The sequence below is a fragment of the Ornithodoros turicata genome, chromosome 2 (assembly GCF_037126465.1).
Source record: "Ornithodoros turicata isolate Travis chromosome 2, ASM3712646v1, whole genome shotgun sequence".
Lineage (NCBI taxonomy): Eukaryota > Metazoa > Arthropoda > Arachnida > Ixodida > Argasidae > Ornithodoros > Ornithodoros turicata.
This window is the reverse complement of record NC_088202.1, coordinates 146,142,353-146,165,237: the sequence shown is the minus strand read 5'-3', so window position 1 is coordinate 146,165,237 and position 22,885 is coordinate 146,142,353. Positions and strand designations below refer to the sequence as shown.

The 22,885-nt window shown below is 46.0% G+C and overlaps 1 protein-coding gene and 1 long non-coding RNA gene across 4 annotated transcripts; one reads left to right on the top strand and one right to left on the bottom strand.

Moving 5' to 3' along the window:
• Window positions 1–1,429: 1,429 nt before the first annotated feature.
• Window positions 1,430–21,343, bottom strand: LOC135386322 (uncharacterized). Of its 3 annotated transcripts, none has more exons than XM_064616165.1 (3): window positions 21,102–21,343; window positions 16,753–16,882; window positions 1,430–7,526 (listed from the first exon to the last, which is right to left on the bottom strand). In XM_064616165.1, exon 3 carries the CDS (start codon window positions 6,411–6,413, stop codon window positions 2,190–2,192), a length of 4,224 nt encoding a protein of 1,407 aa, XP_064472235.1. In that variant the 5' UTR covers window positions 6,414–7,526; window positions 16,753–16,882; window positions 21,102–21,343; the 3' UTR covers window positions 1,430–2,189. The 3 variants fall into 3 exon arrangements, with proteins under 3 accessions (XP_064472235.1, XP_064472236.1, XP_064472237.1); XM_064616166.1 differs by having other exon boundaries at window positions 1,430–6,429; XM_064616167.1 differs by lacking the exon at window positions 21,102–21,343 and adding an exon at window positions 20,443–21,061.
• LOC135386324 (uncharacterized) lies at window positions 10,619–11,512 on the top strand. The gene is made up of 2 exons (XR_010420664.1): window positions 10,619–10,815; window positions 10,890–11,512. It is a non-coding gene; the product is annotated as an uncharacterized LOC135386324 (long non-coding RNA).
• Window positions 21,344–22,885: the final 1,542 nt, after the last annotated feature.

Here is a 22,885-nt window from a genome sequence, read left to right as displayed (position 1 = left end):
ACACTTTCTGGGCCCACATCCTGCGAACTCTACTCGGAAACCCAAAGATGTCAGACATGCGCATCAGGACAGTGTCCTTCGGTTTGCAAAAATATTCCAAAAGCCGGGAGACGACATAACTGGACAAAAAAGCAGAGAAACTCCGACTTAAAGGTGTTCTGACAGTTGGTTTCCAGCTTTCCCAGATAAATACAAAGAACTATTCTATCACCTGACATCATCCCATATTCAAGTTTTCAGGTCCATGACGTGAGCAGGTACGGAGAAAAACGGCCCCAAAGAAGCGACATTGGTGACGTCACACGGGAGCAGCGAGGGAAGACGCGCGTCTCCGAAGCCAAATGGGGGAGAGGGGTCCGTGAGGTCACACCGTGGGTCGTCGTTTTTGCTGCACCTATTTTCCGAACCAATCTAGCGAGATGAAAAATTTTTTTCCTCGGTGTTCTCATAATGAGTACGATACATATATATTATGCTTCAACACATCAGAGAAAGTGTCGCAACACCTTTAACATAACAAAGTAACGAGGTTTACTCAGACGTTTCGTCCGTCATGCGACGGACATCATCAGCGCTAAACTGAATGAGAGATTCCACAACTGGTCGCTATTTAAGGAGATGGGAGTAGTGTTCGGGAAGGGGTTACGGGTGTTGTTACAAACCGAGGGGTCACCATGTATGTACCAATACTCTAAAAGCTTTTAGAGTCTTGGCACATACGTGGCGATCCCTCGGTTGGTAACAAAAACCGTGGCCCCCTTCCCGAACAATACTCCCATCTCCTTAAATGGCGACCGGTTCTGTAATCTCTCAGTCAGTTTGGCGCTGATGATGTCCGTCGCATGACGGACGCAACGTCCGAGTAAACCTTGTTATTTTAGTTATGTTAAGTCGGAGTTTCACTACTTTTTTTGCCCGGTCCTTTGGTTTCTCCAATAATTTAGATACTTTGGAGGATGGTAGAACATCGGTACGACTGTTGGCGCTTCTCTTCCTGAACATACCCGGGGATGACATCAGCGGGGTGCCTTTTAGTGGACAAGGGTTGTTGACATCATGAGTATCATAAGTGTGAAATACATGATCATGACTTCCTGCCATGCTTCGATCGTCCTCAGTGGAAACATCTGAATGCGGTCGCAAAATATTTAGAGGCTTTTGCGTCTTTTGTTCTATATACCTGCGCGTCTATATAATGGACCAACACTCTTCTACAATACACATCTATAGCATTCGTGTGTGAATGGAGTACTAAGAGTTTCGCACACAGCTTCGTTTTGCGACTTCCATAAAGGAACTCCATATTGCGAGGAAAATCGTGGAACACCGGTAAATTCGCGACATCATAATCGCAATCACGATCACAAAAATAAGGCAGTAAGGTGACCAGTTCTTCACTCACGAGACTTTGAGACGTGAGAGACGTATATCGCACGGATGTCACGCCGTGGATATCAGGACAATTGACGAGGGAGTGTGGGATTAGACATTTCATAATGTTCACACTGTTTCCCTGCACGGAAAGATGCAAGCACGTTTGACCAGAGAAGTTGCGCATCCTGGCGAACGAGTGGGGTAAAATGAAGTCCACGACATGAAGGGCACCACATCGAGAGGCCGCGTGAAGAGGCGTGTCACTCATTCCCGAGCGAAGGAGAAAACCTTACGACGTCCAGGTGTCCATATTGGGCGCACGTGTGCATCGGCGTATACTGCAGCGCATTGGGCCCATGGACTGAAGCACGAGAAGGAATTACAAACTTGACCACATCGGCGTGTCCAGACTTTGCAGTCAAGAGCGATAGAGAGTCCACAGCGTCATCTGTAACTCACACGCATGATCGTGAGACGTGATACTTCACCGCTTCCACAGTACCCTAGTTTCCTTTAAAGGACAATACCGATCTGTCATCATCATCGAGGATTCCACTATCGGCATCGCCCGCGTCCGAATCATCGATGTCAGCCACGTACGCCATCATCCTCACGCATTTCCTTAGCTTCAACATCTTGAGCACGGTGACTTAAATGTGGCAGGAGCAGCTTCCTGTAATTCACTTGTGCCGTAGGATGTAACTTACGCAGTGCAATGTGACGTAGCAGTGTTTCACCATAACAATCGGCAGCAATGACATTTAAGTGGAGGAGAAGGAGTTTCAGACACCAAATTTCTCCTTGGGGATCGCCATTCATACTCGGCAACAGTTCTCTGGTTCCCATGGTAGACAGCCGTATAAGGTGACGTATGAGGCAAAAAAAGACAACAAAAAAACAAAAAAACACATCGCGATATTGAGGGCACCATGTACAGGGACAAGCTCGTAATCCAAGGCGCGCAGGAGTAACAACTTTACGGTCTCTAACCAGCACCGTGTGACAGTTTCTTGAGATGAACCGAAAATACTCATCGGGTTTCCCCCGACAGCTGCTTGCGTCAGTGTTTCCCGACCAAAGTTCTGAACATTCACTGAAGCATAAAAAGGGAGCAGCAGCTTGACGACCTCTGCACATCGTTCACGTGCACTCAAGTGCATAGGAGTGTCAAGGTTTCTATTTCTGAGGTGAATGGACGAATGTGCAAGATGAAACTTGGTTGTTTCCAGGTTTCCTTTTTCCTCGCTAATGTGCAACATTGTATTGCCATGCTTGTCAATCATTCCCATATCGCAGTAAGGAATCAGCATTTTGCAAACAGCCTCGGACTGTGCGAAGAAAGGAACAGTTCTATTATGTATTCCTCTGAATCTATCGAGGTACTCAATTACGGGAAGCTCCGAAGAGCATCTGGATCTCCTAAGCTTTCGTGCGTTCAACTTATCCAGGGTCTCTCTGTCCAAAGCTCCTGTTCTTTTTATTGGGGACACATAGCTGAGGTATACGTCCAAAACGCCCTGTAGGTCCTGTCTGACAGCTTCGAATATTGTTCGCTTTACAAAACGTCTCTTTTCCGTCAAGGTTTCACATGTGCGTAGAATTGCGTCGGAATGTTTCACTGCTTCCTCGCTACATCGAGTGTATAATATGTTAAGTTTATGTAGGTCAATGGAACTCCACATATATGGGTCAAACGTCCTACCGAGCTCTCTGAAAGAGTCACTCACTGGAAGCTTCTGCACGTATTCGAACATCGTCATACCGAAGATATCGCGTGTGATTAGGTCATCATCCATTGGAAGCCTCTCCAATACTGTTTCATCGGCATACACGGCCGCCACGTGCAATGGAGTCCTTTTGAGTTCATCGACCTTACACATATCTTCCCTTCCGATAACATGTTGCTCAAAATACGAAGTGTCGTTGTTCATAACAGCAGAGTGAAGTGGAAAGGACGCCGACGCCAGCCCATCGAAAAACAGCCTAACACTCCTGTAATCTTCTGTACAGTCCGGTCTCCCAATGATCTTCCAGAGTAATGAATAATGAATCTCCCTGGCTTTTGCTTTCTGCAGAAGGTAGTCAGCTGCGAAGAATTCAGCGAAAGTCTTGTGGACGAACATTGGAACTCCGTCGTTAATTCCGTCCACAAAACCTTCTTTAAGGCGGTTGGCAGCTAGGTCCTTGAACAGAGTTCCACCGGGCTTTAACTTTTCTAATTCATCCTCGTTCAACAGAGATGCCAATTCATCTCCACGAAACACGCACTTCATAGCAAGCAGACCATGACTCGCATAGAACGCAAGCTTCGCGTCGTCTTCGTCCTGTTGCACGTGATATAGGCGGATGTTTTCTTTCCTTTTCTCTCTTCTGTATACGAGGTATTTGTACTCTACAAACACCTTGTAAATATGTATAGGGTACACACTTGTACCAGCAGGGGTGTCAAGTAGTGAAGAGTAATCATCTGCAATTTTCCCGCTCTCCATCTCAGCCATCATGCGAAGTAGGAGAGGGGCTTCGAGGATCGTTTTGTTTGTCTCCTTCAAGGACGTGAACAATCGCTCCCACAGCTGAGAAACTGCAGCGTTCCTCGTAAGTGAATGTTCTCTTTGTTCCCTGTATTTCGTAAGGAACTCCTCCTGGTTTTCTTCAGAAAAGGGAGCGAGTTTATACGCCACTGTGTGCAGGGCATCTTGTACTTCGGACTTAAACACGGTACGAGTAAATATGTACAACTTATATACTTTCTTCTCACTCAGAAATGATACAAGATCTAGGACACGTTTGCGGCATCTCGCGTTGATTCCATCGAACGCGTCGAAGATGACAACAACTTCGAAAGGGCTTCCGTTGTTCAAGCTTTTCTCGAACAAAGCAAACTCCAGCCCGTCTGTTTGTACTTGGCACAGATCCGCTAGAAATGTGAGACTGGGCAGCTTGTCTTTAACGGATGCCATTCTCTGGGGAAGGTCGACGTAGAGCACCCACCTCTTCCAGTGTTGTTCCTTTATTGGTGAGCACATCCGAGACGCCAGCACACTCTTTCCTATCCCGGGCGAACCACAAACCACGACGTCCTTCTCGTTCACCTCCAAGAACATTTCCAAGGTGTACTCGTTATTTCCGGTCATTGGAAGGTGACTGAGACGACCATTTGATTTCGTCCACACGAGTCCGTCACGTTCTTCATTCAGCTGGAGTAGGTGCACTACTTTGTTCCTGTAATAGGTGACTTCCGTGAGATCTTCGTAGTCACGCGACTCTCGGAGGACTACGAATTTTTCGAATTTATGCAAATCATTGATGTCTTTTGCCTCATAACCACAAGGAAGAAGTTTGGTCACGGGGTCATGCGGACACCCCAGAAGTGCGAAAGCCTCGTTGTCGTCATCTAATTCACACTGTTTCAGGTCTATTTCCGCAGTCCTTGTGCACAGTCGTTCTACATAATAATTCTTAACATGTCCTTCTAGTTCATGAAGATGCGGTCCCACGTCAATGTAGCTCGATTCGCACATGTTTAGGAAAATCGCAATGTGTATGCAACGGAAGAAGCTGTCGAAGTTCATTGCTTCTGGGAGCGCACAAGCATCTTGCGCTTGAAGTTTTACGCGAGATTTTTGAAAAACAACTGTTTTGCATTTCTCTGTGAGGTGCTCGAAGCCTATTGAGAGGTTGCTGCGAACGTCGTGTCTCTCGGCGAAGAAGGTATCTTCCCGCACTAGATTCATCAGGTCTTCTTCGCCGTTCTTCTCTACCAGCAAGACAACTTTCACTCCTGTCTCGGAGGAAGCAATAGCCAGAAGTTCGAGGATATCTCGGAAGTCCTTTGTCAGGTTTACTGTCACGAGTGCAAATGCACATTTGTAGTCGGATAACACATCGCTGAGCCTTAAGTCCCACTGGATTGCTTCGAAAAACAAGTATGGTTGTAGACTAGACCGTACAGCGTTGTGAACCATTACTTCGAGAAGCCTGAGTTCCGCACTCGTAAATATAAGAAGAGGCGCATTTTCCAGGTCGTCCGGGCGAAGTGGTTCCTTGAACGCGAGGTTGAGTTTGGCTGTTTCGGAAGCCTTTCGTAACCTCGCATTTTCAGTTTCGATTTTGCGAAAATCCGTCAACGAGGTCCTGTTGTGAATGTACGTCTGCATGTCTGGAACGACAACGTCCTTAAAGAAACCATATAGTTCCGGTACTTCCTGTTGCAGAATCGATTCTCCAGGACTTGTGCCATATTGAGCCAGTACGTGAGGAACGCGAACGATCGCTTCTTCTTCCTCATCCTGACCAAGAGCTTGTTTTATGATGAAGTGTAATTGTTTCTTCTTTCTGACGTCGTCGACGACCCTCTTGTACAGCTGTTCCTTCTCCGTATCAAAGCCAAGATATGGCTTGCCACTGTTTCCGTACACCAGATGAAGCGCGAAATGGCACAGTTCGTGGGCCAGCGTTCCCAAGACTTCGTCTTCTTTTTCACTCTCCATGATAAAAATCGTTTGTTCTTCGGAAAAGGTAGCACCGAGTATTGATCCAGTCGTACGCCTCGTAACATGCTGCAGGTTTTCACTCTTGCAGTCGAATACTATTGCTAGGTGTTCCGCTGTTGCCACCGCCTTCAAAATTGGCTGTATCAAATCTACATTGAAGAGCTTCTTAAACATACTCTCCAACCGTATGTCGAAGTCATCACGACTGTTTCGGCTACGACTTCTGCATTTCAAATATGCAATATAGGGATCATCGCGTTCAGTAGGGTGCGGGGTGTTGTAACACGACAATTCGCTTTCTTGTATGGTACAGTTACGTGATATTAGTAGACGCTGAATATGGAAGTCTTTCACTTGAATCGCCCTGCAACAGGCTGATACATCTTGCTCGGGGTCCAGCCACAACCTGAGTGCAGGCACGGCGTCGAGGCACCGAAGAACACCAGTCCAGTCTCCGTGCATAATGGCTTGGTGCATCTCCCTCCTGAGATCTTCCCACTGCTCTGACCGTTCCGTTTTTAAATCAAATTCAGATGATGAAGCCATTCTTCTCGATGCGTTCCTGCAATTTTGAAGGAGCCGATTAGAAGCACATTTATTGAAACAGTGCAATACTAGTACGTTACAGTTTCAAAAATTTCGGAATTAATGTGCTTTAGACAAAGATGGGGAATTACTCGACTGAAAGATTTCGTTACAGGTCGATCTAATGTGTACAAAAAGTAAGATGTCAACAAAGTTACTATAGTTATGGAAATGAAATTGAAATTACTTTCACGTTACTGGCTACCTTTTTAGTTCTTGACCTGTCTATCAGTCCTTCAGACCTGCAAGTCACGGGGCGGCATTTGAGTGTCTCTTCATGTTGCACTAAAATTATTCAACCGATCAGAAAGCAGGCATCGGAATTTTAGGTGGCCGCGAAGCGCTGTGCGCGTACATCGTAGAAACGCCCAGAGTGCGTATTATAAATACCCTGCTCGTCGCTATGATGAGCCTCACCTGAGTCTCCGTACACAATATATAGCGCTCATCGCGCAACAGCAACTTGAAGCTGCAGCGCCGTGCACGTATACCACCGACAAGCACATGACTCTCGTCTAATGGGCGGGGGAAGACGTCCCATGTATTATTTGTAGACCAGAATTAATGAAAGGAACTTAAAACTTACCTCATGTTGCTTTGAGAAAGTCGCTTTAAAAAGGAGGAACGAGTCCCTCAAGAAGTTACTAGAGCTCAGTAGTAGTGTATCAGCTCAAGAAGCCGGCAAGTCACACAGTCGCCTGGACGCCATTAATTAGCAATTAGAGCAATTTGGGACCCCCCACAGTAATTAGGATAATTCAAGGAGTCATTACACCAATTGGGGATCATCTAAGACACGTCCAGACCACTGTGTGAGTTGCCGGCTTCTCGAGCTGATAAAAAATAAAAAACTAGGTAGAAAATAAAATGAAAAGATAGAAATAGAGTGAAGAGAAGGAGTTTAGTTGAAGATCAACGACATCATCTTGAAAAAAGTGGCCCGGAACGGCCGCTGACCGTCGCTGGGCGACGGAGCACAGAGGCAGGTTGCAAAGCATCGCAGCACCAGTTCCGGACATCCTGTGACGTCAGCTGTGACGTCATCATGGCACGTCTGGGCAAGTTAGGACAGCTCTGGACATGCAAGGAGAAAAACACTCGTAATACAGAGGCTGGGAAAGCAAGAGTATGCAAACCATCAATAGCTAACAAGAAAAAACAATTAGTTACACAACAAATTAACCCACCAAAACAGGAGCACAGAACCATGCGACTGCTCCATCCGAGAAGCAGGCAGAAACTGACTCGTAATGCTTTTTTGTCCTGTATAAAGCCCCGCAGCTGCATCCCCTAGCGGTTACTTTCTCAACTAATCTCACAACAAAATTATTAAGAATCACGCCAGCGCTACTGCCATTCCCAAGGCAGAAGATGATAGAAAATGCCGGGGATGCCCGGACAACAGCAACCAGCACTGGCACGAAAATCGCAAACAAAGCGGGAACAAAGTTGACGTAAGCATTAGTTACGCAACAAATCACCTCACCACAGCAGGAGCGCAGACCGATGCGACTGCTCTCCGTGACAACCAGCCAGAAACTGAGCGAGCGCGGGGAGCGCACGTCTGCTTTCTGCGACAGCCGGAGAGAAACTGACTGGGGCGCCGCTCCGCGGCCGCTACGCATACGCGCTCCTAGCGCCCTCTGGGGCGACCACCTCCGAGAGGCTAAGAGTGAAGAGCATTCCTGCGCCCCCTGCTGGCCGTTCTCATTGGTCGTGAGGCTAAGAGAGAAGAGCATTCCTGCGCCCCCTGCTGGCCGTTCTCATTGGTCGTGACGTCATCCTATTGTATCAGGGCTACCCTGTTTTTTTCCACTAATGCTTCTTTGGTCAATCTACAATGAAGCCACAGTATGACGTCATCATGCACCTGCGTGGCTCAAGGACGCATACGCTGTAGACAGGGGACCTATTATTTATTGAATCACTATCCCATGATTATTTCCTTTATTCTTCTATAACGATTGAATAGGAAACTATTGCAGAAGAGCACCATGCATGAAAGCTGATCGTAGGAATTCCAAAGTCTTACTAAATGAGACTTGCAAAAGAACAAAATATCCTAACACGTAACTCCAAGCAAGCTTGGATACCCTGCTTGGGTCTGCTGGCGCTGGAATAAAAGATTTATCGCGAGGGTACTACAATGGTGAGCTCTGCTGCTGTTTAAGTGATAAAACAGTGCGCCTGCTCGGGGGAAGGGATCGCGCGCGTCCAAACCGCGAGCCCCGCGTTGCGCTCGCACGGGGAATCACGCGCGTCGCGTCCCGAGAACGGGTCCGCGCGCGGCTCGCGTGGGGCGCGGTTCGGGAGCACTGTTTTATCACTTAAACAGCAGCAGAGCTCACCATTGTAGTACCCTCGCGATAAATCTTTTATTCCAGCGCCAGCAGACCCAAGCAGGGTACCCAAGCTTGCAGCCAGCGATGCTGGAATGATTATTTTGTTTGATTTCATTTCATTTTGAGTCATTATCGGCTCACCTATTTAGTGAAGACCTATGAACACATGTTAAGTGGTTTGGTTTAAAAATGATGAGAGCTACAGTGTGTAGCGAATGATGTTCACATTTGTCCGTTCTGCTCTATAGTATTCTTGCAAAATATATGGGTGCAAGAAAATAAAAGGAAAACGAAGAAGACAATTCACTCCTGTATGATGAGCGCTGCGTAGAAGCACGGCACCGTTTTCTTTGTGGAGGTATAGCGAACGCGCATTCTTTTCTTTCTTTTTTGGTTCGCGTCGGCCGAGTGGCGATATCCTATTACATCCGGAACGAGGACCTATCGCTTTGCGATCGCATACAAGAGTGAGCCATCTTTTGACGATGGTAGGATAATTATTGACCTGAGGAATAATATGGATTTATGTGGTTGTGAGAATAGACTTTGTGTTTGTGAGTGTGAAAATGTGAGTGTGTGTCTGTGTATGTGTGCGCGCGGGCGCGCGCGCTTTCCTGAACCAGGGATCCCACTTGACAAGTAAGTTCTTTGTGTGTGCCTTTCCATGTGACACGAGTGATACATTTATGTACTATTGCGTGGAATAGTGGCTTAAAAAATAAGGGTAGCAGCGCTTGCATTGCTATCTGTAGGATAGACCGAGAGCGTTCTTAATGGAATTACCTCGCGAACCTGGTGAAGTCTTCGTTTTGGGCAGGCTATTTTATGAGAGCCGGTCCTGTTGCGATGCATTTGATACGCTTTCCTGAAGCAGCGTGCTTTGTTCTTGTAGTGTGGTTTACGCCTTTATCAATAGAAATGAATAGAAGTGTTTGTTTGTTTGTTTGTTTGTTTGTTTGTTTGTTTGTATGTTTGTTTGTTTGTTAGTATGTATCTGTCACGTTCGTAGCGCTGTTCAAGCGCTAGCCGCGTAGCGATAAGCGGTGATTCTCCGATTATTCCTGAGCGATACGACTTAAGCCTTTTCCCTGCTCACTTAAGGAAATTTGTGTATCCCTGTCCTGTGACACAAATGCGTGTAATTTTTCGCGGTTCTTTTCTTCTGTCACTGCTTTTACTCAGAATGTAGGTGAGGGGGGAAAAAGTCAGCATCCAGGTAGAGCAGGAGAAAGCCGCTCGGCAGAGGAGAGTTCATGAGAATGGAACTTGTTTGTGTTTTGTTATATATCGTTGAGTGTCAGTATTCACTAGAGGTGTGCGAATATTCGAAATTTCGAATATTGTTCGAATATTGCTGATATTCGAACCCTATTCGGTATTCGAAAATTTGATAATCGAGAAATTCGAATATTCGAAAATTTCGAATAATGGAGCACAAGCGCCAGCATTCCCGCTAAAATGGACAGAATTCCAGGTATTTGGATTAATCTTGCGAAAATTCCACGTTTGGCACGTCCTTAGCGCGATTTCCAATTGGAATCGGACTTCATGTGCATCCAGCAAAACCGCAAGTTGGCTTCACAGCATGCTTCCGCGCATTGCGTGCAGCTAACTTTAAAGGAGCATGGAAATGATCGGAATAAAATATGACGGGAGAAGTAGAAATTATGATTCTGAGCCCTGTGATACATATTCGCACAAAAAGTTTGAGCGTAGCGCGCAATCCTGGAGCGCGAGGGAGCTTTGAATCTCGCAGCAGAAATGACCCCTCACTCGGCTGTCAGCCGCTGACGTCATGTGACCGCGCCGTCTTTTTCCTTATTTTTTGCGATTTCTCCGGCGCGCGCTGGCAAGCCGACCGGGAAGGAAGCGTTGTTGCTCATCGGACGCCGTGCGAAGGACAGGTGATGAATTGAACACTCTTTAGGCGACACGTCTGCTCTTCTCGACGAAACGTTTTATGGAGTTGGAGGCTAAGTTCCTCGAGCTTCGATTTCGCCACACGAATGTACCGGAGGCTGGTAAATGATGCTGCTAAGTGTGAACGAACATTCGGATTGAAATATAGTGCTTCTTCTTGTTTACAAATGCATAGTCATGAAGACGCGGCGCAGTGACCAGTGTTTTCACTTGGAGATGTTGCCGACCATCATGACTTCTCCGTGTTGTGGTCAACACTATGGGCTCTGAACCGCATGGACACTGGCATCTCTGAGGCGAAAGAGCGGACCGATGAACGCATAGCTGTGTAACATTGCGCTTACCATATCTTAGTGATACCAGGAGCGTAACGTCTCCACAAACACTACAACATGAATACCAAAATAAAGTTAGTAAAGTTCATCTGCTAGCGATCTGTGGGAAACCCCAAAATACATGGTCAAATAATCATTTTCTTTTTTGAATGGTCATACGCAGAATACAACACTGGCACATGGAATAAATCTCCAACTGACAGGAACGTATTTAGTCGTATCACATATATATATGCTGCACACACAGGCACAATACTGTTCACTAATGAACGACACCTCAGCACAATCGGAACAGAAATCACAACCGCGTACGATCCACCTCAACCCGGGCCGTCACTGCAACACAGAGGCCTGGCTACACCTTTTACACTGCCCGCAGTCTTGTTTTATGCAAAACTTACGAGACAAATCATGTAAGAACGCAAGTGAATGTCAAACGCAAATAAATAGCAACAGCGTCTCAGTCGGTAAGTTGCCACGATTCCTGAGCTAGCAGACGATTCTGGCGGGGAGCGGACGCTTCCGGCAGCCAATGAAGTGCTCGGACGCCTGACGTCACCACACGCCAGACTCGGCTTGGGGGAGACTGTCGCCGCGGAGCGCATTCTTCCAAACTAATTTTCTCAGGAAATTCGCGCTTTTCGAAGGAAATATTTTCCGTAACAGTTTATGAAGGTAGTATGTTCATATCAAGCGGTGAAAAAATATATGTTCCAAATTATTTCCATGCTCCTTTAAGGCACAACGTCTGGTAGGCTACCGAGCCGATTTGATTTTTTTTTATGTGTGCTTTCGTTATTTTTTAAAAGATAATACAGACTCGAAGAAGTGTTTGTTTGTTTGTTAGTATGTGTCTGTCACCTTCGTAGCGCTGTTCAGGCTTTCTTTGCAAAAATTCAGACTTTATGGTATTAAGCTGTTCGAGTAGAAGTGACTTTCCGTGCTCGCTTAAGATAGATTGTGTATCCCTGTCCTGTGCTTTCTTCACGCAGGGCCAATGCAAATGAGTATTTAGCATTATGCAATAATTATCTGATAGCAGAAAAGGGTGTCTTTGTCACAGTTTATTAGCGTGTGCGTCGTTCTTTTATTTATTTTTTTCTCTTATAGCTATGCGAGCAAAAGTGCGTGTAATATTTCGCTTCTCTTTTCTTATTTTCTCTACTCTTTATGTAGAAGAAAGCCTCCTGCGTAAAAGCTGAATAGTGTTCTACCAGTGGAAGTGGGGTTGTTTGTTTGATTTTGTTGGGTGTTCGATATCTTGACGAAGTAAGCAGAGCTTAATTTTGCAGGTTTTTGAGCAGAAATGCTGGTATCTGAGCACGGAGTACAAATTTATATATTTCTCTGCTCCCTAAGAAAATTTGTAGGTCGTTTTCCAAGCAGACCGCGTTTAGTTTACGCAAAATAGAAAAATGAAGTTGTGTATGCTCTATGATGATCCGCCGCAGGCTTAGGCCTTTTCCCCGATCACCAGTGTTTTCGCATTCGATTTCGCATGTCTAGACTTGTTCAGTAGTGTTGCAATTTTTACCCTTCGCTAATATCTTGTTGCTGCCGTCTTGTGTTAGACGTTGAGCTTCGTAGCGATGTGCGGTAACGCTACGATTATTCCTGAGCGCTCCGTGTGTTTAATGCGTTTTCCTCTGTGCGTGCATGCGTGTGCTTTTTCCCCCTGATTTGTGACGTCATCGTGGCATGTCTGGACTTGTTTAGCAGTGTTGCAGTTCTTCCCACCGCTAGTATGTTGTTGGTGTCATGTTGTGCTAGCTGCGTGGCGATGTGTGGTGACCTGAGGTCTTAAGCCTTTTCCCTGCTCACCTAAGGAAAGTTGTGTATCCCTGTCCTGTGCTTTCTTTGCGACAATGCGTCTGTGTATGTGGCACTATCAGATAGCAGACATGAGTGTCTTTTTCTTGGTTTATTGGCATATGCTTCAGGTTTTTTAAGTCAAGCACAAGTGCGCGCAATTTTTCGCTGCTCTCTTCCTCAAATCACCGATTTTACGCAGAAGAAAGTCGCATGGTACAGCTGAGAAGAGGGTTTCTCTGATTGTTTGTTTGATTTTGTTGGGTGTTCGATATGTTGAGGAAGTCAGCTGTTAAAGGTATCCATGAAGAAATGCTTGCATCTGAGCGCAGGATAGGAATTCCTGAAGCACGGCACCCTCAGTGTAAATTAATTATTTTGGATGTGAGTCTGCTTCCCTGCATGACAAGGCTGAAATGGGAAGAGAGAAAAAATTGGAGCGCTTCATTAATAGCGATCCAAGTAATAGGGCAATTATAGTTTCCATAGAAAGTAGAATTTTAATGGACTCCTAAAATTATAGTTTAGTTGTAGTTTTTCTAAACTGCAATGCAATAATCATTAATATAGTATAGGAATGCCATCGTGTTCCCGTAAAGGCGTTCTGTCTTGTGCTTTCGCGCCTTTTTGCTCGCAATGCGCGAATGGAACTTTGCCCCCGGCTTTCGAGCCTTTTTGCACGCAGGTGTAGCCTCAGACAACGAATGTATGAGCATAGAAAGGGTCATGTATTACATAAGCCTGGAGGTGATGTTGAGTGGTCTCACTTATTATTTTAAAAGAGCAGTGGCAGTTTACTGTAATTCTAATGACCATGATGAGCCTTTGGAGTGAAAATCGTTAATATGCGGGGTGCTTTTTTTGTTGAATTTTAATGAGAGAATCAATGTCATTAAGAGTAGGACAATGGAAATAATCTTGGGATTCAATAAATAATAGGAGTCTTTGCCGGTGTCTTCTTCAGACAGGATGTGATGACGTCACGCAGTCTGTAGCAATGCATTGACCGTTACTGGAAGAAAGTGTGACAATAGAAAAATAGTGTGTATTGTCCTGGGCAGATTTATGATGAGTACTGTTTTTGAATAAGAGGAGTGCGTGTGCTTAGAAATAGTTTGATGCTGGTTTCCTTCTTTGCTTCTTTTCGCTTTTTCCCCCCTTGCCTGACAAACATGTACTGACATGCCTGGGCTTGTTCTGACATGCTTTCCTTCTACATGTAGTTTTTTTCTTTTTGTACAAGGAATATTCTTGACGATAGTGCTGCCTTGAATGGGAGTAGAGCTATTTTTAATAATTTTGCGATTCATTTAGTTCAGAGAGTAACCGCGAGGGGGACAGGTGTGTGACTTTATGTCTTGCTGAACCTTTTTTTTTTTCCTGTACAGTAAGACTTTGGGAATGAAATGCTACAATCTCCTCTTGTCTATGGTGCTTTTCTGCAATAGTTCCCTATGCAATCATTATAGTAGAATAAAGGAAATAATCTAGGGATAGTGATTCAATAAATAACAGGTGCCCTGTCTAGAGCGTACGCGTCCTTGAGCCACGCACCTGCATGATGACGTCATACCGAGAGACTATTGTTTCAGGTTGACCTTGTCTAGAGGAGCATTAGTGGAAAAAAACTGTGTAGCCCTGAGACAATAGGATGACGTCACGACCAATGAGAACGGCCTGCAGGGGGCGCAAGGATTCACTTCTCTCTTGGACACTGACGGGTCTCGACACGCAAATTCTGCTCCTGGCGTTGGCCGTCAGTGGAAGAGCGTAGCTTCGGTGGGGTTCTGTCTGTCTGCCTCTGATGGGGTGCGGATGTGTGGTTCGTCACTGGTGAATGGTGTACGACGATGCAGGTGGATTTTGTAACGAGCGGATTTACAATGAGGGAATGCTGTGAACGGGAAAAATGATGGTGAGTGCCTTTTTCACTCTGTTCAAGTGTTTGTTTTCCTCTGTTGCCCAGCAGTCGTACGATTTGTCCTGACATGCCCCGATATGCATGCTTTCCTTTGTTGACGCTTAGTATTTTTTTCTCTTTTGACAAGGAACATTGTTGTCTTGACGATAGTGCTGCCCTGAGTTCTGCGCTCCTGGCTACCCGTACTCTGTGTTGATTTGTTGAGTGTCTAGTGCTCTTATTTGTCGTTGATGGAGTTACGTGTTAGGATATTTTGTTCTTTTGCAAGTCTCATTTAGCAAGACTTTGGAATTCCTACGATCAGCTTTCATGCATGGTGCTCTTCTGCAATAGTTTCCTATTCAATCGTTATAGAAGAATAAAGGAAATAATCATGGGATAGTGATTCAATAAATAATAGGTCCCCTGTCTAGAGCGTACGCGTCCTTGAGCCACGCAGGTGCATGATGACGTCATACTGTGGCTTCATTGTAGATTGACCAAAGGAGCATTAGTGGAAAAAAATAGGGTAGCCCTGAGACAATAGGATGACGTCACGACCAATGAGAACGGCCAGCAGGGGGCGCAGGAATGCTCTTCTCTCTTAGCCTCACGACCAATGAGAACGGCCAGCAGGGGGCGCAGGAATGCTCTTCACTCTTAGCCTCTCGGAGGTGGTCGCCCCAGAGGGCGCTAGGAGCGCGTATGCGTAGCGGCCGCGGAGCGGCGCCCCAGTCAATTTCTCTCCGGCTGTCGCGGAAAGCAGACGTGCGCTCCCCGCGCTCGCTCAGTTTCTGGCTGGTTGTCACGGAGAGCAGTCGCATCGGTCTGCGCTCCTGCTGTGGTGAGGTGATTTGTTGCGTAACTAATGCTTTCGTCAACTTTGTTCCCGCTTTGTTTGCGATTTTCGTGCCAGTGCTGGTTGCTGTTGTCCGGGCATCCCCGGCATTTTCTATCATCTTCTGCCTTGGGAACGGGAGTAGCGCTGGCGTGATTCTTAATAATTTTGTTGTGAGATTAGTTGAGAAAGTAACCGCTAGGGGGTGCAGCTGCGGGGCTTTATACAGGACAAAAAAGCATTACAAGTCAGTTTCTGCCTGCCTCTCGGACGGAGCAGTCGCATGGTTCTGCGCTCCTGTTGTGGTGGGATCATTTGTTGTGTAACTAGTTCTATTTTCTTGTTAGCTATTGATGGTTTGCATACTCTTGCTTTCCCAGCCTCTGTATTACGAGTGTTTTTCTCCTTGCATGTCCAGAGCTGTCCTAACTTGCCCAGACATGCCATGATGACGTCACAGCTGACGTCACAGGATGTCCGGAACTGGTGCTGCGATGCTTTGCAACCTGCCTCTGTGCCCCGGTTCCCCAGCGACGGTCAGCGGCCGTTCCGGGCCGCTTTCTTCAAGATGACGTCGTTGATCTTCAACTAAACTCCTTCTCTCCACTCTATTTCTATCTTTTCATTTTATTTTCTACCTATTTTTTTATTTTTTATCAGCTCAAGTAGCCGAAAACTCACACAGTGGTCTGGACGTGTCTTAGATGATCCCCAATTAGTGTAATGACTCCCTGAATGATCCTAATTACTGTGGGGGGTTCCAAATTTCTCTAATTGCTAATTAGTGGCGTCCAGGCGACTGTGTGACTTGCCGGCTTCTTGAGCTGATACACTACTACTGAGCTCGAGAGCAAAAAGTTAATAGTTTCAAAAAAAAAAGAAAAGAAAAAGAAAGATTGCCTAATACAGCCTACAGTAACGAGTTACCCGGAACACTGGTACTATAGTGATATCAACCAAGTAAAAATCAGACGCGGGTTTAGAGAGTAACCGGCCTTTACAGACCAGTGACAACAAGTTTTGATCACTAACCAACGAAAGATAAAACTGCAAGAGTATAAAATCAGACGACTTAAGCCCCGCGGGCCACGGTTACGGTTCGATTACATTGCGTCGCACAATGCAAAAGCGCTTCATATATTCGAGGCTCACTAACCTTTCTGTCCTCTATGACGTCAGATTTGTTCAAGTCTCAGGTATAGGTCACGTGACGATAGCTCCAGTCATATTATCCTTTCAGTGTGCCGCCAAGCGCTTCTCCTAGAACCTGGCGTCCTGTCTTCCACCTGCAATGTGTGTTGTCACTTACAAGTCAACCCTCATCATTTTCCACCGTTGGAGACCTGACATGACGCTACGTGTGTGTTGGTTCGTGTCAACCCACCTGTCTTTTTAAACAGTTCTTAATTTTTTTGCTGTTGTCTTCCCTTTTGCTCGTATCCTCATGTATGCTCAGATCAATTATTTTTTCTCGCATGTCAAGCGTTTGGGAGCTGGGAACTAGTCAAGCTAGCTGTAGCTTTTTTTCCTCAGTTTTCCCCATCAAATATGTTTCGATGAAAATAAACATTCAATTCAAAAACCCAGGCAGCACAACATCTCGGCCCAATATTTGCCCGATATTGGCAATGCCGCGGCCCAGGATTGGTCTAAGATTGGGCTAAGATGCCGTGCTGCTTGCGATATATCCCATAATGTTTGTTCCATGCTTTGTGCGATAAGTTTGCCTCCCATCGATAAATTCGTTTGATCTTTATTTATTTATTTATTTATTTTTTTTGCAATGACCAGTACGTTTGCGGTACCCCAAATCTGCATGGCTCATACTGCTGCGTCTTTGCAGCTCCGAGGACCAAAGCAAGTATGAGGTTTTATCGTTTCCCCTGCCCGGCTGTACAAGCGTGACCGGGGGTATCGCTGTATACACGTCATTCGGCGCGATATGTCCTGCAAATTCTACTGATGTGATACAGGCAAGTGTCCTGTTCTACAGTAAATGTGAACGCCTTAATTTCTACAGTCTGCATATCATTTATTTTAATACGTTGTATCAAAAGCATCGAGGTGAAACCTCTTTATAACACATGTCATCTGCTGTACATATTGTTTGTACAAAAGTTTCATCGTAGCAAAAAAAAAAAAAAATGACTGGTGTTGAAAACAATAAGACTCCTGTTAGTTCCTTTCGAAACTATGACTGTTCCCCCCACCGTGGAAAATTGGCGTCGATTGAGGAATATGACCAGTGCAGCACCGTGTTGACATTTTCCGGCCGTTCCCGCTTTACACTCGCAGTGTCCTTTCATGGGTTTGTGGTTTTCGGCATTTACTTTCATGCCGATTCAGGGTGTGTTTATCCACATTGATATGGTGTATTAAATATAGGATTCTTCCTGCAGGGCGTTCCGTCGAGACGGACGGGATGTCCGAATGAGAGCGTTTCGAGCGTTTCTATTGCACGCGAAGTGTCATGAGTGAGGGAAACAACCAACAACCAAAAGTGAAATACTAAATGAACAATGCCGTTTATAGTCAGTACGCAGTGATGGCCACTAACTACTTCTACAGTAATTTAACTATAACTACTAACTACTTTGTGATTGAGTAGTTTAACTAGTAGTTCCAACTATTTTTCAGGGGAGTAGTTAAAACTACTTTTTTAACTACTGCAATGTAGTTTAACTACATCTATAACTACTTAACGTTGTCCAACAACACCAATCCCTTGTAGTGTACTTGGACACCTAAGTATGAATCACGAGCAATAATAAACTTTGGCTCAAGCCATTGCTACGATCGTCAAATACAAAGCTTGCGGCGGGATTTTTTCTGTGCCTACGCGATAAACTTAGTTGCAGAATTATTTCGCAGCAAATGAGGCTTCACTAGACAAGCATTAAAAGTGAAGATTTAGTACACATGCACGGCACAATTGCTCTGCACCTCCGTTCTCATCAAACAAAGTCGCTCAAGGTAAAAGTCGGAAGCACAATCGTGCCGTAAAGCTTGCGGCACAATCGGAAGTAGTTGGCGCCATCAGTAACCTAACTACTGTAGTTAACTACTTAAAATAGTAGTTTAACTAGTAGTTGCCACTACATTTCTGCAAGTAGTTGATAACTACTTTTTAACTGCAATCAGGTAATTGAACTAGTAGTTTAACTACATGTAGTTAACTACTGGCCATCACTGTCAGTACGTAACAGGCAAACGAGGAAAACCTATCTTTTGTTGTAATAAATGCCCCTGCTCGGTTTCCCTCGGCCGAGTGACATTCTGTTTGATGTCACACCCCTTTCACACCCCTTCGATTCTCTCTTTCTCCTTGTGAATAAATACAGGGTAATGAAAAAAAATGGCTAAGAAGTAAGCGAGCTGGTAAAGATGATGCATAATGTAAAACCCCGAGACTCTAGAGAACACGCCAGTCCTTTCGTGTTCCCTAAGTCGCGGGAGTTTTACATTATGCATTAAGTACAGGGTGTTTCACCTAAACTGATAAAATGTCTAACTGATAAAATGATAAATGTCTTCCGCATTTCCTTCTGCAGCCTTTGGCCGCTGCTTAGGAAGGCTTTGGACCGTTTCGTAATTGAGGCAATTTTTTTTTTGTTCAACCGAACTCTGAAAATTGCCGAGCGAAAGTCACCTCCTTTGTTTAGTTTTTTGTTTTTCAAAAATTTTGAGCCCTCCACGGATAACCGGAGACCCAACAAACACTGTGCACAGCATATCGTCAGAAATAGTTGAAAAAAAAAGTTAGTAACATTGCTGATGTAGCCCCACCTGCTTTATTGACGCCAAAAAGCGCGAAGTGTGTGCCAAGAGGAGGTAGCGTCCGCACCTTCATTTGTTTTACTTTCTTCGTGATAAGACCGTCGCCTTATTTTCTTTGTGATAAGACTGTTGTCTCCAGCGTAAAGGTCAAACGCGCGCGCGCGCGAACGGGGAGTAACGGTGACGCAAGAGGTGAGAACTAGAGTCACTAAATATAGGGAGCAGAGAGGCGGTACCCGAGACGGGGAGGGAGAGAGACGACACAACAAGAATTCTCGATTCTCGATTCGAGAATTCTTGTTGTGTCGTCTCTCTCCCTCCCCGTCTCGGGTACCGCCTCTCTCATCATGCACCAGCTTGTCAGCGCCCTGTCACTTCTTTCGATAGGGAGCAGAGTACCGACACACAGCCACGCCGGCGAGCGAGTCCGACGCGGCTGCGTCGTCTAGCAACGGGACTCCAATCTCCCCCCTTCTCCGATGTCGAACAACGCACTGTCGAGCCAGCTCGCAACCCAGGAAACCGGTTTTGCATGGAGGTGATTCAACATGGTCGGCGAGTTCTTGGAAGGAGAAATCACGTGACACGATTGGCCCAATCGCGGACACCGCACGGTGGCTGCGGCGCGGGAAAAGGAAGGCGATACTCTGTACCCCTATTTAGTGACTCTAGTGAGAACTTCCTCCTCTCGCAGCATCTTTTGCGCGCGCTCTTTCGCGACGAGCAGGCGGGACCACAGCAGCACAGTTACTAATACTTTTGACTATTTCTGTTGCTTTACTGCGCATAGTTTTTTGTTGATACTGCCGCTGTCCGTAGAGGCATTCATATTTATGTGAAAAACCAAGTGAGGCTCGCGCGGCAATTTTCACGGTTCGATTGAAAATACAAAAAACAAACTAAAAATAACTCAATTAAAAGGTGTCCAAATCATTCCTAAATGGCGCTGGAAGTTTCCTGAAGGTAATGGGCGATAGTGCCACTCTGCAAGTGGACAAGTACGTCGCCGGTGATAATTTTCTTATCATTTTAGATAAAACACCCTGTATAACGCTCATAGTGACCCTACCAGTCTGGTGTTGACAAAGCAGGTGATAAGCTTCAAGAGGCATCTCACGTGATGCCTTCGTGCGTCCTCAACGTCTTATCAGTTGTTTTTCTGTACCTGCGGGCCCCAAGGTGACCTTTCATATAATGGAGAGAACATTGTACTTAGCAATTTTTAATAGGCGGCGAACTAGAAACTGTCCTGGAAGGGTAGAAACAGCGTGTATTTCGACAACCACAACATCTCCTACAAGTACAAGACGAGCTTGTATGCATGGCTTAGTTCCACCACCGACAATGTTTCATATTGCGTCGAAACACCTCGGCCGGTACGGCGGATCTACAGAGTGTGGAGCCTTAAATGACCTGGGAAAATGAAAGGGATACGTTGGGACATGGATGAGGCCGTCTCAGAGATCACGGGTGAAGATGATGCTTCATGGATTAATGGATTCATCCGTGCTAACCCCGTCATTAACTGTTGCCAAATGTAAGAAGAAAAAACAAGAACATGGGAGGGAGTTTATCACTGTAGCAGCATAAGACTAATATCACATATCACTAACCAAGATACACATATAGAGTATAATTGCTCAAAAGCGATATGATATTGCAGCAAGGGGAAAGGCTAACCAAATTAACAGAAGACACACTGGGATTACTAGCGTGCAAATATCTCACCTCAATTTTGGCCTTCGGACGTCCACTAGAACTTCCATGTAGAGATGGAGACCGATTACAAGGCCGGTTTTAAAGCAACGCTGTTATGCCACACCTGCTTATCTGGAAGGCTGATGACCGTTATCGTTCGCTGCGTGCATATAAGTGTAGCGCCCTCTTGTTTGAGAAATTCGGACTAAGCTGAGAAAGGAGAAATGGAGCTCCGCCAGGTGACGGAAGCGTGTATTATGGAAATGGCGTTAAACAACAGTAGGATTAGCCCACAGGGGTGACACTCAGGCTGCGTTCCAATACCCCGGTTAGTCGACTGCCTAGCGGTCTAACCATGGAGGAAGGAAACACAGGAGCGGCCGTTTCGAACAGATTTCCGTGGGACCCCTCTGGCGGTCGCTTCTGTCAAATCCGCCATTACTTCCTGTCCACCACGTGATGCTCTCTAAAGTTTCGGTTTCGCAACGCTTTGTTGCTCGCGCTGCTTTCCGTGCTTTTATGCATTTCAAACGTCATTTATTCTTAAAATGTGAGCACCATTGCGGAGACAACGTTATGTTAACGTATTCTGCACCACGGCTGCGGCTGTCGTTCAACAGAAAGCAGCTTTGTCATGGGATTAACGTTTCATTCGTCAGTACGTACTTGATCGGTTGTTTCGTACCTCTGTCTGTGGTAGTCATCTTGAATCGTTCGTTTGCAAGTTGGCGCTGTGCTACAGCTGCAGATTAATTTGATTTCCTCCATTGTTGTGCAAGTTTGATTACTGGCATGCTTTACCACTTCAGCAACAACGACACAAAACGTAGCGACGTCGTTACACAAACGTCGCTGCCACAGATGATGTTTCTGGTACTGCGTGCTTGTCCTACAGACCGTGACCGGTCTCGTAGTGGAAGAAAAAACCAAGAGTAAACCTCTGAACACACACAAATAAAACTGCACGCGCGGCGTTCATCACAATGCAACTGCAATAGAATCACTACTCCCGTCGTCTGCTCAGACTCAGACAGCTGGCCCGCGCATGCTCTTGGGGTCACGTGAGCGGTCACATGGTAGACAGGAGCATCCCAGAATGCAATGCGAAGGCTGGCACGCTCTTCCCAATGGCAGAAAGTTGGAAGGGCCGCTCCTGTGTTTCCTTCCTCCATGGGTCTAACCCAGTCTAACCGGAAGTGCCGCCATGTTAAGTCTCGTTCCAAATCTCGCCAAGTCCGCTATTCCGTCGGCTACCGCCTAGTGCGCATCGATGCAGTCTAGTTATACGCCTGACCATCTGACAGCCGGGCTGGAGACGTGCGTTGACGGTACCAGCGTGCTCGCTGTTTCTGCTGGCTTTAAATGTAAAGTTACACATAGTGGTATGTTCTTTAAAACTGCGTAGAGAGTTGCAACAGATGTTTAGTTGTGAAGGTGACAGTTTATGCACGATGTCCTACAAACTTAGCGCATTAGAGTCCTGCTGCGCTTGCGCCGTACGCATTTCTTGCGTGAGCAACGAGATGGCGCCACAGGCGCCTCGGCTAGGCAAGCCTGTTCCAATAGTGGCAAGCAAAGGGGTGTACTCAGCTGCCTAGTGAGCTGCCTGGTCAGACGGCTTCGCGGGCGCGAGGTATTCGAACGCAGCCTCAGCGTATTGCTCCATAGACAAAAGCGTGCTGGGTGAACGCAATGCATCCTGGACAGGTCCTGGTCGCACGTCACAGCAAACGTCGAGGCACAGGTGACCTTAAGGATGGCGGCGCCCGTGACCGGCGAAAAAAAAAACGTTTGTAAATAATGCGGTTGCTGTT

Excerpts from the sequence above, each read along its gene's own strand:
- LOC135386322 (XM_064616165.1), bottom strand. The coding sequence starts at position 6,413 with ATGGCTTCATCATCTGAATTTGATTTAAAAACGGAACGGTCAGAGCAG.